The 16,550-nt window shown below is 31.6% G+C and overlaps 1 protein-coding gene across 2 annotated transcripts; it reads left to right on the forward strand.

Moving 5' to 3' along the window:
- The first annotated feature begins 2,906 nt into the window (after positions 1-2,906).
- LOC120090955 (PHD finger protein ALFIN-LIKE 7) lies at positions 2,907-9,902 on the forward strand. 2 transcript variants are annotated; one of them, XM_039048681.1, is made up of 5 exons: positions 2,907-3,242; positions 3,424-3,456; positions 6,503-6,731; positions 9,070-9,199; positions 9,287-9,902. In XM_039048681.1, the coding sequence occupies exons 1-5, from the start codon at positions 3,146-3,148 to the stop codon at positions 9,566-9,568; spliced, it is 771 nt and encodes a 256-aa protein (XP_038904609.1). In that variant the 5' UTR covers positions 2,907-3,145; the 3' UTR covers positions 9,569-9,902. The 2 variants fall into 2 exon arrangements, with proteins under 2 accessions (XP_038904609.1, XP_038904611.1); XM_039048683.1 differs by having other exon boundaries at positions 9,290-9,902.
- The last annotated feature ends 6,648 nt before the right edge of the window (positions 9,903-16,550 follow it).

Genomic DNA, 16,550 nt, shown 5'->3' on the forward strand with positions numbered 1-16,550 from the left:
TATTATTATATTATATTTTCTCCATATTTGTATTCCCGTTGTGTTCCACAAATTCACAATACTTCTTTCTTTTTCCCTATTGATACATGTAGATATTTTTAACATGATAAACCTTCTTTATTTTCATCTACATATAATAACTCTTTTAAAATCATCAAACACGAGAAAGTGAAAAAAAATTGCATGACTTATTTGAGTAAGGAAAACATGTAATGCTAGATTTTTCATTTATTAAAAAACAAGTAAAATAACTGATAAAAAAATGTATAGTACAATAGAATGAAATCATAAACAACATACCTAAGCAAGAGTTAGGTACAAAATAACATTAAACAAAATAAAGTATTATATTCAACAAACAAAAAAGTAAGCATCGTATAAATTTATTACGCGTTAAAAGGAGAATAATGCTTCGACACAAACGTTCCAATCTACGTGGTCACAAAATGAAGTAAGAATAAGAACATAAATTAAAGAAGGTAAACTTGCAAACATAAAGGCAGTACAAATAATTTTAAACCAAACTCAAATCAGGTTAGATACTAAAACACAATAGCTCGAAAATATTTAAACCAAAATAAAATCATATATGAAGTAAGAGAATGAAAACCAAATCAAAAGTAATGAAAATGGGGATCGAAAATTACATAGATGAAAAAATAACCATCATCATCACCCTCAAGAGTAAGGAACTAACTTCTCGGAAAGAAGCCTTCCCCTACCAAACTCCTATCCATCATAAGATCTCCTCCTACCAAGCTCTTCACGATGGCAAAAGATATGAATTTTGGTCGTCAGAGCGATAAGGGAGAACTTCTACCTTCCCTTTGTGTAAGGGTTCCATAGATTAGGGTTTCACAGAAGAGGGAAGTAGATCGAACGACATTCATGGTGAAAACACACGTGTAGATTAAGGTTTCAGAGAGGATAAGATGAAAGGGGAAGAAGATTTGAAGAAAACGAGTCATTATGAGAAGAGAAGACTGATGAGGAAAGAGAGAGAGAGTGATTAATGCTAGAGGACGTGAAACTGGGGATTGATTTCAAAATTGTGGGAATTGGAATGATACATCCAATAAGAAATGGGAAAGAGTTTGGATTACAAACCGGGTTGGATTACAAGCCAACAAACACATGGGCTTGTAAGCCCATTCCATTGCAAACCAATCTCATTCCAAGTGTCCAAATATACCCTTATATCATTGCATATTTATTCACTTACTCATTTTTACTTATGATCTTAAACATAAAACCTAGTATACCTTTTAATGGATATCGTTTGTTGCAATTTGATAAAAGTTTGTAATTATAAATACGTTCTGAGTTCCACTTTTGGAGTACTCCACATTTATTTAACGACGGTGTTGCACAGAGGAGCTGACTTATGTCCAAGGAATTTGCAGTCTAGTAACCATTAAAGACAAGGCTATATTGAAAATAGAGATATATAATATTTGTTCATTAAAAATAAATTATATTGAAAATTGCCCATTTAAACAAAGTTTTTTTTTTCAAAAAAAGTTATTCTATTTGGTTTAACTGTGTGTGCGCGTACGTACGCGTGCATATGTTTTCTATTTTTTATTATAAACAACGACCGTAACACTGGAAAAAGTACAAGGGAGTTTATGTTCATGGAATTCGAGACCTAAGACCCAAAGGAATCCGTAACTTCCCTTACAAGTGACTACATTTCAAAACGGAAAGTCATCATCAAACCGTCCAGTTAACTCGAAGGCCCCACAAATGACTTACCATGTCCAAGTTGGAGAAATGAAGATGATGGCCGGTCCTTTCGTACCCAACCATGATAAATTATCACCCTTCTTAGAGAAGGAGTCTCGACGTACTCCGAACGAGCTGGATAAAATAGCAAAATAGTAACTTCTATTGGTTTTGTCCAATTCTTAGTAAATAAAATAGGAATGTTTGGCCAAAGTAAACTTAATTGACATAACTTTCTTTCGTGCAATTGTTGTACTAGAAAAAAAATATAAAACTAGGGGTATTTAGGGGTTGTATTGAAGCACTTCTTAAACCCAATTCAATTCTTTGAGTGGTGAGTTTCTTAACCTAAATGATCCTTATTAAATAATGAACTCAACCTACCATGAATTTTTGGTTTAGTTTGGTTCGGTTCAAGTTTCTACGACCATTTATTTAAATCGTATTTTTTTTCTAAAAAGAAGTAAAACGTTGAATGTAAAGAAGTTATTTAATTATTTTCATACATTTAATTAGACTAACCAATCAATTCCAATTTTCTTTATAAATTACTGAACAAGTTATTTGTAGCCAATATGAACATAACTCAATTGATATGATCTTGTATAATCAACTTCAAGGTATGAGATTCAATCTCCTCGCATGTTGTAAAATAAAAAAGTTCTTAGAGAATAAATTATATATAAAAATTATAAAATAAAGTAAAACTAAAATAAATATACATGTATATAAATTATCGTAACTAAAAAATATAAAATTTAAAATCGATAATAAGTTTGTTGAGCTAGTTTAGTTCAGGTGAATTCAACTAATAAATTTTCATTCATTTGAATTTAATCCAATCTAAATAAATTGATAAACTCAAGTTAATGAATTTTTCAAATCATCGAGCTTTTTGAACGAGCTCCATCAATCTAAGTTGAAGCAAGGAATATTTTTAAAGGACAAAAGTGAGCTTAGGTAATTTATGTACTAAAAAGAGAGTATTTTAAAATAAAACTGAAAAAGGAATATTTGAAATATTTTAATGCTGTACCAAATAGCAAAGAATTAGCCTGTCTCTCTCTCTTTTTCTTTTAAAAAAATTTATAATTCTATAATAATAATAATAAGAAAAATAAATAAAAAAACAAAAAACATTAGCCATCAAATTTCAACCGGTTGTATTGTATCCGTCAGTAAATTGAAAATAAACTGACATTCTCTCTCTCCCTTCTCTCTCTCTTTTCTCGAAGTCATTACATTGAAAAACCAACAAACCCTAAAAGTGTCCGTTCAATTTTCTTCTTCTTCTTTGCTTCAACTACTCCTTACATAGCTTAATTTCATCCCTTCCTCTCCACAAATTTTGCAGTTTCACTATTCAAATTCATACTGAAATCCCTAATCCTCTCACTGGGCGGCTCATTTTTGTGAGATTATGGAGGGAATGCCGCACCCAATACCCCGTACAGTGGAGGAGGTCTACGGCGACTTCAAGGGCAGGCGTGCCGGCTTGATCAAAGCCCTCACCACTGGTCTATTCTTCATCTTTTTTCTTCTTCCTGCTTCCGCTATTTTTTTCTCTGTACAGTTGTTCTTACTATGCTTGTGTTGTTCCTGTTAGATGTAGGTTGACTGTGCAGTTGTTTCTGTACGAATTCCTGCACTTTAATCCTTTTGTTTTTTCTTTTTGAGTGTTTTTTTTTTTTTTTGCAGATGTCGAGAAGTTTTACCAGCAGTGCGATCCTGGTGGGTTTTCTTTTTCTTTTTTGGTTCTCGCGATACCTGTTGATATCTGAAATATTCGAATTTATTGGTCGCTGGTCGCTGTTTTTAGTTCTTCCGTATGTTTTTGGTCTCGAATTCTGTTTTTTCAATGGGTCTAAATTCTCTTCTTCCCTCGGATGAATTATGATAGGGGTGTCTTCATGAAACAGTCTTATCCATAAGCTTTGCTGCTGAATTGGCTTTATATGTTTTTCTCAAGTTGTTGGTCGCTCCCCAGCTCTCTAAATCGAAAAATAAAACTGGGGGTGGGGGTGGGGGTGGCGGTGTGGTGGTGGTGTCGCAAGTCTATCCGGAATGAGATTTCACCTTTGCGTGGGTTGTAACCACGATGTTTTCTTTTTATTTGAAAGTCTAAATTCAGTTTATTGAAAAAATTTAGGGACCGGGGGGACGTGGTAGAACTGGAGATATATGTGCGTCTGGACATAACATGATAAATGCTTCGACTCACTGGATAAATTTGATATTAGTGTATATTCAGTAACAAGCAAATCGGGTGGTCGGGGGGGCAACTCATGGTCACAAATTTTGAAGGTCATAAATAGGAGGTTGGAGAGTGAAAAATATTCCATATATGTCCTTCTGTTTGGTTGGTTTTTGATATTGTCATTGCTTTACACTAGCTCTTTTAGATTTTAATTATGTTCACTTGGTCACATTCTGGATGTTGATATACACTATTTTAACCACTATTCCAATGACTGAGTTGGGCGAAGTGTGCACGTTGGGTGTTATTGTATTGGAATTCTTTCTCTCTCTCTCTCTCTCTCTATCTTTCTCTCTCTCTCTCTCCCTGTTTCCTCAAGGGTTTTTTGATAGGAAACAAGCTAAAGGGAGCTGATCGGTGTGTTTACAGAAAATTATTCGAATGGGTAATCAATGAGGTTAAGCTGTAATTACAAAAAGGGTGGTCAATTTACACCAAGAGATGGATAAGTAGTAGAGGAGATGAAAGCCTCAAAAGCTTGCTGTTTGTTGGGGAAACTAGAGTTCCTCTTCAACCAGAGTCCTTAAGAAAGGCTGAATCAAGTTAAGCTATGGCATCTTTTCTCCCTCTTGAAAGGATGGACAATGAGCACAGTAGAGAGGAGGGTCCAAATGTCATTTGGGAGAGCCAAAATCCAGCTAAAGGATGAAACACTGAATTCCTAGGAAGATCTTGTCTTGCAGCACATGGGCTGAAAAGGTGGAAAGGATTCTGGGGTGCTCTTGCACATAATATAACAATTTGGAGATAAGTTGATCGTTGGAAATCTTCTCTGCAACCAATTGTGGGTGTTTAAGCATGAATGACTTAATTCCCATAAAAAGAATTTGATTTTTTAAGGAAACTTTCCATCCCATGTGGCTTGATAAAGTTTTTCTTTCCCGATAGATTCTAGTTGTTGCAAAAAAGAGAGGGATTTGGTTGTGAATAAAACCTTTCTTTTCTAGAGTCCATGAGGCCAAATCCAATAATCTTCATTCTCAGTGGGCCTAAAGTGATTGAAGGTATTGGAGAGCCTTGCCCATTCACCTATTTCAATTTTGGCGAGACTTCTTCTTTGTCAAAGTTTCCATGAAGCAAGTTTGATATTCCACAAGTCACCAATGGATGCTTATTTTTAAGAGAGATGAAAAATAAGGAGGGAAAATCATCTTTGAGGGTTGTTTTCCCCAACCAAACATCAAGCAAAAACCATGTCTTATTATCCCCTTTTCTGACTTCATCCACTTGTTCGATTACCTGTTGTATACTTTGTCCACTTGGTGTAAATTGACCAAACACTTTCATGATTACAATCTTGCTTCTCTTATTACACAGTGGTGTAGTATTATGTAACCTCTCATACGGCTGTGCCCTTTTGTAATTTCATCCCATCAATGAAATCATTCATATGTTTCTCATAAAAAATGAAAAAAAAAAAAAAAAAGTGTCTTATCCCCCTTTCCAGCATTATAAGAGATGCGGCTGAAAACAACTTCTTTAAGCTTGTCCATGTACTCCATGGGCCCTTAACAGTTTAAAATCAATGGGAGAGAAGCCATACTTTGATGAGATAACTTTCCACTTTAGTGCTGATTTTGCAGATTGATAACGCAAATCTACTTGGCCGAGAGGGATTTATTCTTTTGTCTATGGCCAATAATCCCTGATCCACCTTCTTGTATTGGAAGCTTCACTTTGTCCCATCCAAGGAGGTGATGACTGGACTTATCCTTTCTGCCCTTCTAAAGAAAATTACGATACAATCTTTCAATCAAAGCTGATACCTTGGAGGAGATGGGGAAAAGGGACAAGTAATATATGGGGAGGTTGGATAATGTAGCTTCAATAAAAGTATAATGATTTCTCTTTGAAATATGGGAATGGCCACAGTAAATCAGCATTTTCCACCTTTTTAACAGTGGGAGCCCCAAAGGATGTCGTGTTGGGTTTACCATTGAGATAAAGACCCAAATATGAAGCCTTTGGGGCTCATTAACGACTTCCCTTTATGGTGTTTTTACTCTCTTACTTAGGTACCCTTGTCACTTGTAGTTGTATATATTATCTCTTTAGTGAACGAAATACCAGATTTTGATTCTCTCAAAACCTGTAGGGTTTTATATTAGTATTTAGGAGTGGAATACTGCATCAACCTTAACTTGATTTGTTATGCAAAGTTGTTGTCTAATATTTTAAAATTTCAAATCATGATATGTGCAACTTCTACTTTTTCACCCAATGAGATTATTTCACTCTATATGACTTGGGCGGGCAGTTGAAAGTGGTCCTTCAATATTGATTTTTTGAACTAGGAACCTTGACTGGCGTGTTGCGGAGGGACTGAACTAGGAACCTTGTTGGTTGGTTATGTTGTCCTTGATTACATGTATAGGGGCTGAACTAGGAATGCCTTGTCATATATGTCACAATTTTTTTTAAATTACTCTTGGTGCTTTCTAGCTGATAGTTTCTGACAGAGTAATACAAATGTTCTTGAGTTTAAGAAAGTATCTGAGACAATTCTTGTCATACTTATAGAGAAGGAGAACCTGTGTCTCTATGGACTTCCAAATGAAACGTGGGAAGTTAACTTGCCTGTTGAGGAGGTGCCTCCTGAGCTCCCGGAACCAGCATTAGGTATAAACTTTGCAAGGGATGGGATGCAGGAGAAAGACTGGTTATCCCTGGTTGCAGTTCACAGTGACTCATGGTTGCTTGCTGTTGCATTTTATTTTGGTGCTCGTTTTGGGTTTGGGAAGACTGAAAGGTATGCAACTCCAACTGTACTTTTTGGTGCCTATGACATTTTCAGCTTTAATACTACTGTTTTTCCATTTTTTATAATTTGATTCTATGCATTATCATTGATGTATGATTGGAAAATAAATGAATTTAGATCTGCTTCACAATATACCTCTTCCTCCTTTTCATATAGTGATAATAATTTGAAAAATTATTGTGAATGGAGATAGGGAATGAGGTTTAGTAGTTGTTCTAGCATGTTGTGTTTGAAGATATTTAGAAAAATATGAAGGAAAAAAACAAGTGTAGTAGAGGGGCTTGAACAACACTTTATACTCGTTAGGCTTGAAAAATTTTGTATGCTAAGTTACTCCGTTATTTATTCATTTACTTTAGGACTGTGTTCATGTTTTGGGGGGAGGGGGGATTTAATTTTGGCTTTAAATTTGAAACATTTGTTTTTACATTTGTATCAAAGAAAGCTCTTACAAAATTACCAAAAGCGTGCTACTTCACAAGATCTAGCAGTCAATAGATATTTGCATAAGAGAATTACTTCAGACTTGAGTGTGAACTTTGTTTCAAGTTGAATATATTCCTTTTTTTCGTTTTCCATTGTTTCAAGTCAAATTGTGGTTTGAATGGTTTGGATCATTATTTCTTTGACCTCAAATCCTCTATTATCCTTGGCTCTTCAGGACTAAGATGGGAATTTACTTAGTTTTAGAATTGAAAATATGGAGATAACTTTAAGTGATCCTCAAGTTTTGGCAATTATATATATACATATAGGTTCTAGGATTTTCCTCTTAGAAAGAAAGCTTTACTATCTGGCAAAAATCTATCTCACAAATAGTTAGTAAGTATGGATATTTTTAACAATGAGTCAACTTATAGTCCTTTTTTCTTGTCTTTTATTATTATTTTCTTCAGAAAACCTTTACACCCTTGTAGACTCTGCTGTACTGTTCAATTTTGTCACTTACTGTAAGTACATATTAAGATGTGAATTACACATGACAAACCATTAGTTATCAATAGTTAATAATTTATCTATAAAGGTGAGCGTGGCATATTCAATTCATTCTTGAGTTTCCTATTACGTTGTATCTCTTATGAAAATAGCTTGAACTGAAATCAATTCTAGCTTGAGAATCATTGAAATGTATATGTTCAGGATTTTTTCCCCTCATAATATAAAAATGTAAACTCTTTAAACATACATGTCTTTTTAGTGTCCATCTTGTATTTTCACAAGTAATTTGTCACCATGTCTGTGTCCATATACTTTGGAAAATTACCTATCTGTCGAAATATTAACTTATTTTATTGTTTTCAGTTTTAGTCCATTTAAAATGTTTAGCTTTCTTCAATGGATTCTTAATAAGTCAAGTTTAAGCTATTCCTTGGCGAGCATCTACCTTTTTTTTCCCTTTTCCTTTTTCCTTTCTTTTTAAGAAGATCTGAATGGTGCTACAAGAAGGAAATGGAATTACACGATAAGGTCTGGTATCCTTTTGTACTGTGCACCTCTCTTCTTAGACTGCAAGTGTTGAGAAAGAGGAAAATTTTGTAATTTCCTAATGAACCTGAAGGTTTACTTATTTATTTATTTTTATTTTATTTTATTTTATGTGGTGGTACAGTCAAAATCATTTTCCCCTCTTGTTCAGGCTAATAGGCAATAGCTGAGTGAAAGAAGCCCTATGGATAATTTTGACCTTTCTTGTTTTCATTGCTTGAACCTGTTGGTTCTCAAATTATGGCAGTTTTTATTCATGAATTTATTTCTGCATGCCTTATTCCTTGGCAGGAATAATTTGAGAGTGGAGTTATAACTTGTAGGCACATTAGTCCCATGTTCTTACGGATATCCGGAAGCAGGATTATTGTGGTGTCTTTGAGCATGTTATGATTTAGACCTCACTTTTGCCATGTCTTATTTGTTTGGATTACTCCTTGATCTACTATAGTCCTGCTTAAGTAGCATAATAAGCCATTTATGATTTAGTTGCATTTCTGTTCAATGTCTTCTGGGATAGTAAATCACCGCACGGGGATACTTAAAAACAGATCGATCCCATTCATCACATGGGGATACTGTGGTGAATGAAGTGCATGTGCGTGGGTGTATTTAGGAAATATGGTAAATATCCAGCAGTTCCTCCGTTAATGGAGGAAATGTAGTCATTGGTTCTGAATATAACTTCATTTATTTGGGATGACGTTATCATTTTGTAATTTCATTTATCGAAGAAATGATTCTGTTCCCTATTTTTTTAAAAAAAAAAGATGAATGCCAATAATATGTTTTGGCCATGGTATGAGACAGACACGACTCACATTGAAATTGAACATTTCAGGAAGAGGCTATTCCAGATGATCAACGATCTCCCAAGTGTATTTGAAGTTGTGACTGGAAATGGTAAGCAGTCGAAAGAACAGTCTGCCACACATAACAATGGCAGTAAAAGCAAGTCGAGTGGAAAGATGGTAAGCAATTTCTGAAATTCATGATTAATTCAGCAAAGTTCTTCTATTGTTTTGCTGCAACCTCTTGCTGTTCTTGCTGTCTTATAGCAGTCCCGGCAATTGGAGTCCCATAGCAAGGGAGTGAAAATGTCTCCACCACCAAAAGAGGATGAAGATAGCGGGGATGACGAGGAGGAAGAAGAAGATGATGAACAGGGTGCAACATGTGGGGCTTGTGGGGACAACTACGGCAATGACGAATTCTGGATTTGTTGTGATGTGTGTGAAAGATGGTTCCATGGAAAATGTGTGAAGATTACACCTGCAAAGGCGGAGCATATCAAGCAATACAAGTGTCCAAGTTGCAGTAACAAGAGAGCAAGGGTTTGAATTTAGGATCTGAAAGTTGGAGATAGTTGCAGGGAAGGTAAACAAAGAAAAAGTAAAAAAAGAAGAAGAAGAAAGCAGGCACGACTCCGAGACTTGTGTTATTACAATTATAAAGCTAAATATGGTTGTTAAAAATCAGTTGACAAATTTGGTGAATTGGGATGGAATTTCAAGTTTTCCTACTTGTGTTATTCTTCTGTCTAATTCTAGAATTAGTGGTTTTCTCTATGAATCCCTCCCATTGATCTTTAAACAAATGTTATGAATATTTGTCATCCACCTCCCAAATTAAGCTGACTCATCCATTCACTTAGCTTAACACACTGTTTGGTTAGAACCAACTTGTTCTTTATGTTCTTTATGTTCTTTTTCCTATTAAATGCTATTGAAAGTAGATTAATGCTGTGTATGGCAGGGCCAGGAGGACCTGGAATGAAAGTGATTTGTTCTGCCTTTATGCTTGTTGGTTGAAGGCTAAGGTTGAAATTTCTATTTATGTATAGAACGAGTCCATTTAGATGAGTGATGAGTAATTGGAGAAGAAAATTGGTTGAGTTTGTGAGTGGAGGAAAGTTAGATGTGAATGTGTTTTTGTTTTGTATTATTGTTTTGTTTTTATGAGAGGGAATAGAGATTATGATTATTCATTTGGAAATGTCTCTCAACTGTTTGTTTTTGTAAGGTTTAACGTTATCTAACAAACGTAAGAAGACAATGAAGAATGTCAAGTCTTGGTTGTTTGAATGCTTTGTCTGTGGTGAGGCTTTTCCACATTTATTTCTGTATCTAACAAACTTCAGGCACAAACCCTGTGTTGTCTTCTGTCTATGCTTCTTATTGTCTATCACATGACTTTATCCTTTCTTTATCTCTCCCCCCCTCCCTCTCACAGTCACTTTCACATTGAAATAGTAAATAACTCTTCTATCAGGGCTTCTTCAGATGGATCTTAAGCAATTGGGAGAGTATTCGGTATCGTTTAATGGGACGGGAATGAAAATCAATTGAGATGAAATTTTGTGGGTTTAGATATATTTTATTTACGTTGTGTTTACGAAAACTTGTTTATTAAGGGTCTGTTTGAATTATGACTTTTTAAGTGTTTATATATGTATATATATATATATTTATTGTACTTTCTTAGAAAGTCAATCCAAACCTACCATAAATTAAAAGAGAACTTGTATTGCTTAATGGGATTAAGAATGGGAAGGAGAATGAAAATCAATTGGGGTGAAATTTTGTGGGTTTGTGATATATATTTTATATTATTGTTGTATTTAATAAAACTAGTATGTAATTTGCCAACATAAATAGCAATTTAACTGGTTAAAATATTGTATCTTCAGTCAAAAGTTCTAGGTTTTTAGAATTCTCATCTCCACCTATTGAACTTAAAATAAAAATATTTTGCAATTAATGAATATGAGTCTACAAATTTAGAAATTAGGATGTGGATGAGAGAGAATAATAATCCTAATTCACTTTATATAAGTAATTGTGACCATAAATCCTCTTCTTCATACAAAATAAGTTTATTATATTTTGAAAAGCAACACTTGCCTTAAAATGTTAGTAGGCAGAAATATTTTAAAATCTTTTGAAAATGAATCAACAAATTAATAGGAAGAAGAATAAACATGAAAGCAATTGAAAGATACAAATATATGAGAAAGAGAAGAGCATAAAGTCTTGCTTTTGTCATGTTTAGGTGAATGGATACATAATTGATTAAATCCTATAATTATTTCATTGAGGTGTTAGTCCAACAGCTAAATGTCATCCTAACACTTGATTTTCAAACATATATTAAATTGTTTGCATGTCATCCCATGACTTTTTTTGGTTTAAATTATGATTATTAATCCCTAAAGTTTACCTTATTTTCAGTTTGATCCATAAAAATTATATTAAAAAAAAATTACATTGACTTTAGTTTGTGTTTCATCAACCATCATTCTAATATTATATTCTCCTATTTAAGAAATTTGAGAGAAATTAGGTCCAAATTCTTTCTAAGATTAAAACAAAGAAGACATCTTTAAGTTCATTATGTTTCATTGTTATTCCATAATAACATGCATCATGTTCTATACTATTAATTAACAATTTAAGAGAACAAAATAACTGTTTAAATACTATTCCAGACCTTATACTTTTGGTTTTGATTCATTTTTATCTTTATAGTACTTTCAAAATGTTTATTTTGGTTCCTATACTTTCAAAATGTTCATTTTCTGCACTATACTTTCAAATGTGCATATTGGTCATTGTACTTCCAAAATGTTCATTTTGATCCTTAAACTTTAAAAAAAAATGGTCATTTTAAATTTCTCACGGGGATCGGGGTGGGAATTCCTTGCGAGGAATTTTTTCCTGTTACTTTTTTTCTTTTTTATTATTATTTTTTTTGTAAAAGGTCAATTAATTTAAATCACTAATGTGAGAAAATTTTAATTAAATAATTAACTTTATCACTAAATTATTTATTATGGTTAGTTTTACATGATAATTTGAATTTAAAAATAAATTACTCAAATTTTAGCCTAAAAAACGTAATTAACTTTTTTTAGTAGAAAGAAATAAATATAAATCAAATTATTCATATATATAATCTAGATTTAAATATTCAATTTAAACATATTCATTATCTCCAAATAAATAATCAAATTTGAAATTTAAATGTAATATTTATATAATAATAATTATAATAACATAACATTAGATAATTATATTAAATAAATATGTAGAAACTAATCGGAGCGGGGATGAGAGATGGGAGGGGGAAATGCATTTCCCGTTCTTGTTTAGCTCACGAGGAATTTTTTTCCCTACTCTCTCCGATTTCTCGCCTAATCGGAATTTCACCTCCATTTTTAGAAAGTATAGAAATCAAAATAAATATTTTAAAAGTAATAGATTGAAATGAATTAAAGGTAAAATATAGGGTTTGGGCACATAAATCAAAATCGCATTTTAAACAAAAATAAAAGAGAGCATAAATTGGTTTGACCAAGAAATCACATGCAATGTGGTGTGGAAACAATAAAGAGAGTGAGAGAGAGAGAATTTCAATTAATGGATGCATAATGCAAATAATTTAAAATTGATGAGATTGGATTCTCTCCTTTTTTGAGGAAGGTTTGGTTTGGTATGAGCATATGAGAGAAATAAGAAGAAGAAGATAGAGAGATGAGCCAAACAAATAGAGATTAATCATATAATAAAATATACATATAAAAAATAGATTTGAATAAGGCCAAATCAACCCCATTTCTTGATGCCTAATTCATTGGGATACGACAATGTTAATGCATCCAGATTTGCTCCCTCTGATTATGACTCTCTACTCTCTAACCTTTCAATCATTCTATTATTATCTCTCTCCTCCTTCTCTATCTTCCCCTAATTTTATCATTATCATTAACCTAAATCAAACTCCCTTTAATTCTGAAAAATAATATTTTTATATTTGATAATACCTCAAATGTGCTATTTTAGTACCTCTAATCTCACTTGTATATGATAATTAATGTGCTTAAATGTCTATATTTGTAGTATCTCGAGCAATTCATGCGTTCTAGAGCATTACGAGCTGTTCAGGATTAATTCAGAGCAATTAGGAGCTAATTAGAGCAATTGAACTTTAGGGAAAGAAGAAATGACGAAAATGCCTCAAGAGGTCTAGCGTCATGCCATTGTGACGTTCTAACCCATGTTTTTAAATAATTTTTAAATATAATCTAATTTCTGAATCTGCTACCAAACACATATATGGAAAGATAAAATACAACTCTATTTTTATTAAACATTTATTTTCAAATTTCTGTTTTCAGGTTCTCCCTACTAAACATGTCTTTAGGTTTAAATCTTATTTTGATCTTTCTTAACTATTATTCAAAGACTTATTTTTAAAAATTTGAGACTTATACAAAAGTAAGAGATTATTAAGTACACGAAATTATTTGACACAAACCTTAAAGTCTGAACTAAACTTGTAATTTAACCTATCATATTTTACGTCATAGAAACTTTTGCTAATATGAACCTAATCTAAATGCATCTACTATTTTTTTTTTTTTTTTTTCAAAATTTGGAGCTTCAAATTTCTATCTTTACATTTTGTAATAATGAAAAGAAATTAGAGAAAATGTTTCCCACACTACCAATAGGTGTTGTATTTACTTGCTCTATCTACAATAGGTGGTGTAACCACTATGAGATGTAATTAGTTATTATTATTATTATTTTGTTTTAAAGTTAATAACTAAATTAGGCACTAAAAACAAAAACTATGTATGTCATTCTCTTGACGGTGTCAAAAAGTCATTTTAAAAATTAAAAAAAAAAAATCATAATCGTTTTTTGTGTTTGGTAAAACCACTTTTAAAAACACATTATTAATTTCACGTCTAAGTAGTATTTACTAGGTGTTAAATTCTCCTAAAATCAGGAAGAACTTTTAATTAGTATTTAATTTTCAACTCTATATTTTAAAAATAATATTTTATATATTTATCTATTTTTCACATAATCAAATTTATTTTTTATTTTTCGTGAATTAAATGCGTCGATTTTTTTTAAAGTATATCACATTGATTTTTTTTTAAAAATAAAGTTATTACCCCTAATATTTAAAAACTAATTTATAACAACATAATTTATCATACTAAACAATCATTTAAAATTTAAAATTACAAACAAAATTTAAAAATTAGATTATAAGCCTATTTTATTTATTATTTCAATGATAAGATGTTTTTGTATTTATTTACCAAACACCCTAAACTATTTTTTCAAAACTTAAACAGAAATCTACCAAACACTATTCTATTTATTTTCATAATTGATTTTTCTAAAAGTACATCTACCAGCAATTACTTCAAAAGTTATAGTAATCTCAAACGAAGCTAAAGACTAAACAAACTGGACCTAAGATTATGACGTTATGTCATAAAAAAGATGGAATTGTATATTTAGTCTAGTTTTTTTTTAAAATCATTAAATATTTTTGGGTATGGATATGAGCCATATAGGAAGACTTGAACTTAAAAATATGATAGCAAAATAATCCATAAAACAAAGAGAATAATAATGGAGGATTGAGTTTTCAAAAGAAAATAGTACCTATGTATGGGTCACCTTTTACCCTCTTTGATTGCATACTTTAAAAATGTCACAAAAAACTAAGACAATTTTGTGATCTTAATTTGATGGTGTGTTTAATCAAGGAAGGAAATTAAAATCAGTCAATGATAAGCACTAGTATAAACTGGCAATAATGACATTCTATAGTTAGAAAGGGTTTTGCATTAGTACACTAATTTAGGTGTTTAGGATGACGGTGAGTTGGTTATTATGATTTGTGTTTATTCTAGTTTGTGGATTATAATAGTCTGTATTTAAGATACGTACTATTTTAGTTTGAGTTAAAATAGTTTGTGTTTAGGGTGCATATTATTTTAGTAAAAAATACAGTAACAAAAAGGAAGAAAATAATTAGTAAGAAATAGTAAACACGGTAATGAATAAGAATTTGAAATAGTAATACTGTAGTTAATTGTAAGTTACAATATATTATAATAGTTGGAAATACCAACTACTATAATTGGAGTCCCAAACGTGCGGTGAACTATTATCCACTCCATCTCCTTAAAGTTGAGTGCTGAAACACCTCCTGAAAAACAAACGTGCATTTTCCTAATTTTTCTTTTATTTGTTTAGATAAATAATACTATAACACTCTATTGTTATTATTTTCTAAATATATAAATTTTGTAATGAATAATTTTAAATTATATTCAATTTCTCTCTTAAAAAAATATCGACAATTTTGATTATCTAGAAATATTAACGTGGATTGCACATATGACTATTGTATTGTAATTTTTTTGGTTAAATTATAAAAAATGTCCATGAATTTTATATTTTGTGTTAAAAATATCCTTGAAGTTTCAAAAGTTTAAAAAATATCCTTAAATTTTCAGAAAGAGTTTAAACATGTCATTTATGTTAGTTTTGGATGGAAATCGTTAAATTTTGTTTAAAAAATACCCTTGAATTTTTAAAATGTTTAAAAATTAACCTTGACTTAATAAAAATTAAAAAATACATCAACTGATAGTATTTGAACAAAAACGATTAATTCCTCTTGACAAAAATGACTTAATTTTTTTTTTAAAAAAAAAAAAACTAAAAGATGGTGATCAATTTGTTTGAGGTTTTCTTAAGTTTGAAAGGAACCAATTTTAAAATAAATTATATAAATATCCTCATTTTATTCATATGTTTATTCTCATATTTCTCTTAATTTTTCAATTCTTAGCTTACCAATTTTCTAAACAACTAAAATAAAAACAAAAGTTTTGAGTTAAAACATAAAATACCACAAAATTTCACAAAATTCCAAAATCAAAATTTCCACTTGAAACATACCAAAACGATAAATAGTCAAATTAAAAAAAAATATCAGCCTAAATCATGTTGGTTCTTAGGAATTTAATATTTATTTTAGTTATTAGATAGGTTATCAAGCAAAAGAAGTTATCAGAACATTTCAGATGCAATTTGGACCTAAATGGAGCAATTAGCAAGCAACGGAGGCAAAATGGTGAAGTCGAGCAAGGGAGGCACGACGTTGCTTAAATGCTATGACACTTGTGCCTCGTATCATTCACAGAAGTGTCGCAGTGCTGCTTTGCGGCGCCACAACACTCTCTATTTGATACGCGTGCATGAAGAGATATTCCTTTCAAATTGCTCTCCAAGGCGCTTCGTGAGGAGGCTTTCAACATCGCAACGTTTTGGTATGTTTTTGTTGTTGAGAAAATTGGTGTAAGATAATAATTGGAAAATTAAGAGAAATATGATAGTACGTATATGGGGAAAAAAATGAGAGTATGTATATAATATTTTTAAATTGGTTCTTTTTAAACATAAGAAAACTTTAAACAAATTGATTGGTAGAAGCATTTTTTAATTT

The sequence above is a fragment of the Benincasa hispida genome, chromosome 11 (assembly GCF_009727055.1).
Source record: "Benincasa hispida cultivar B227 chromosome 11, ASM972705v1, whole genome shotgun sequence".
NCBI classification, from domain to species: domain Eukaryota; kingdom Viridiplantae; phylum Streptophyta; class Magnoliopsida; order Cucurbitales; family Cucurbitaceae; genus Benincasa; species Benincasa hispida.

Coding starts and splice junctions, on each gene's coding strand:
- LOC120090955 (XM_039048681.1), top strand. CDS start 3,146: ATGGAGGGAATGCCGCACCCAATACCCCGTACAGTGGAGGAGGTCTAC. Junction 3,457..6,502: donor TTACCAGCAGTGCGATCCTG/GTGGGTTTTCTT, acceptor TCATACTTATAG/AGAAGGAGAACCTGTGTCTC. Junction 9,200..9,286: donor GCAAGTCGAGTGGAAAGATG/GTAAGCAATTTC, acceptor GCTGTCTTATAG/CAGTCCCGGCAATTGGAGTC.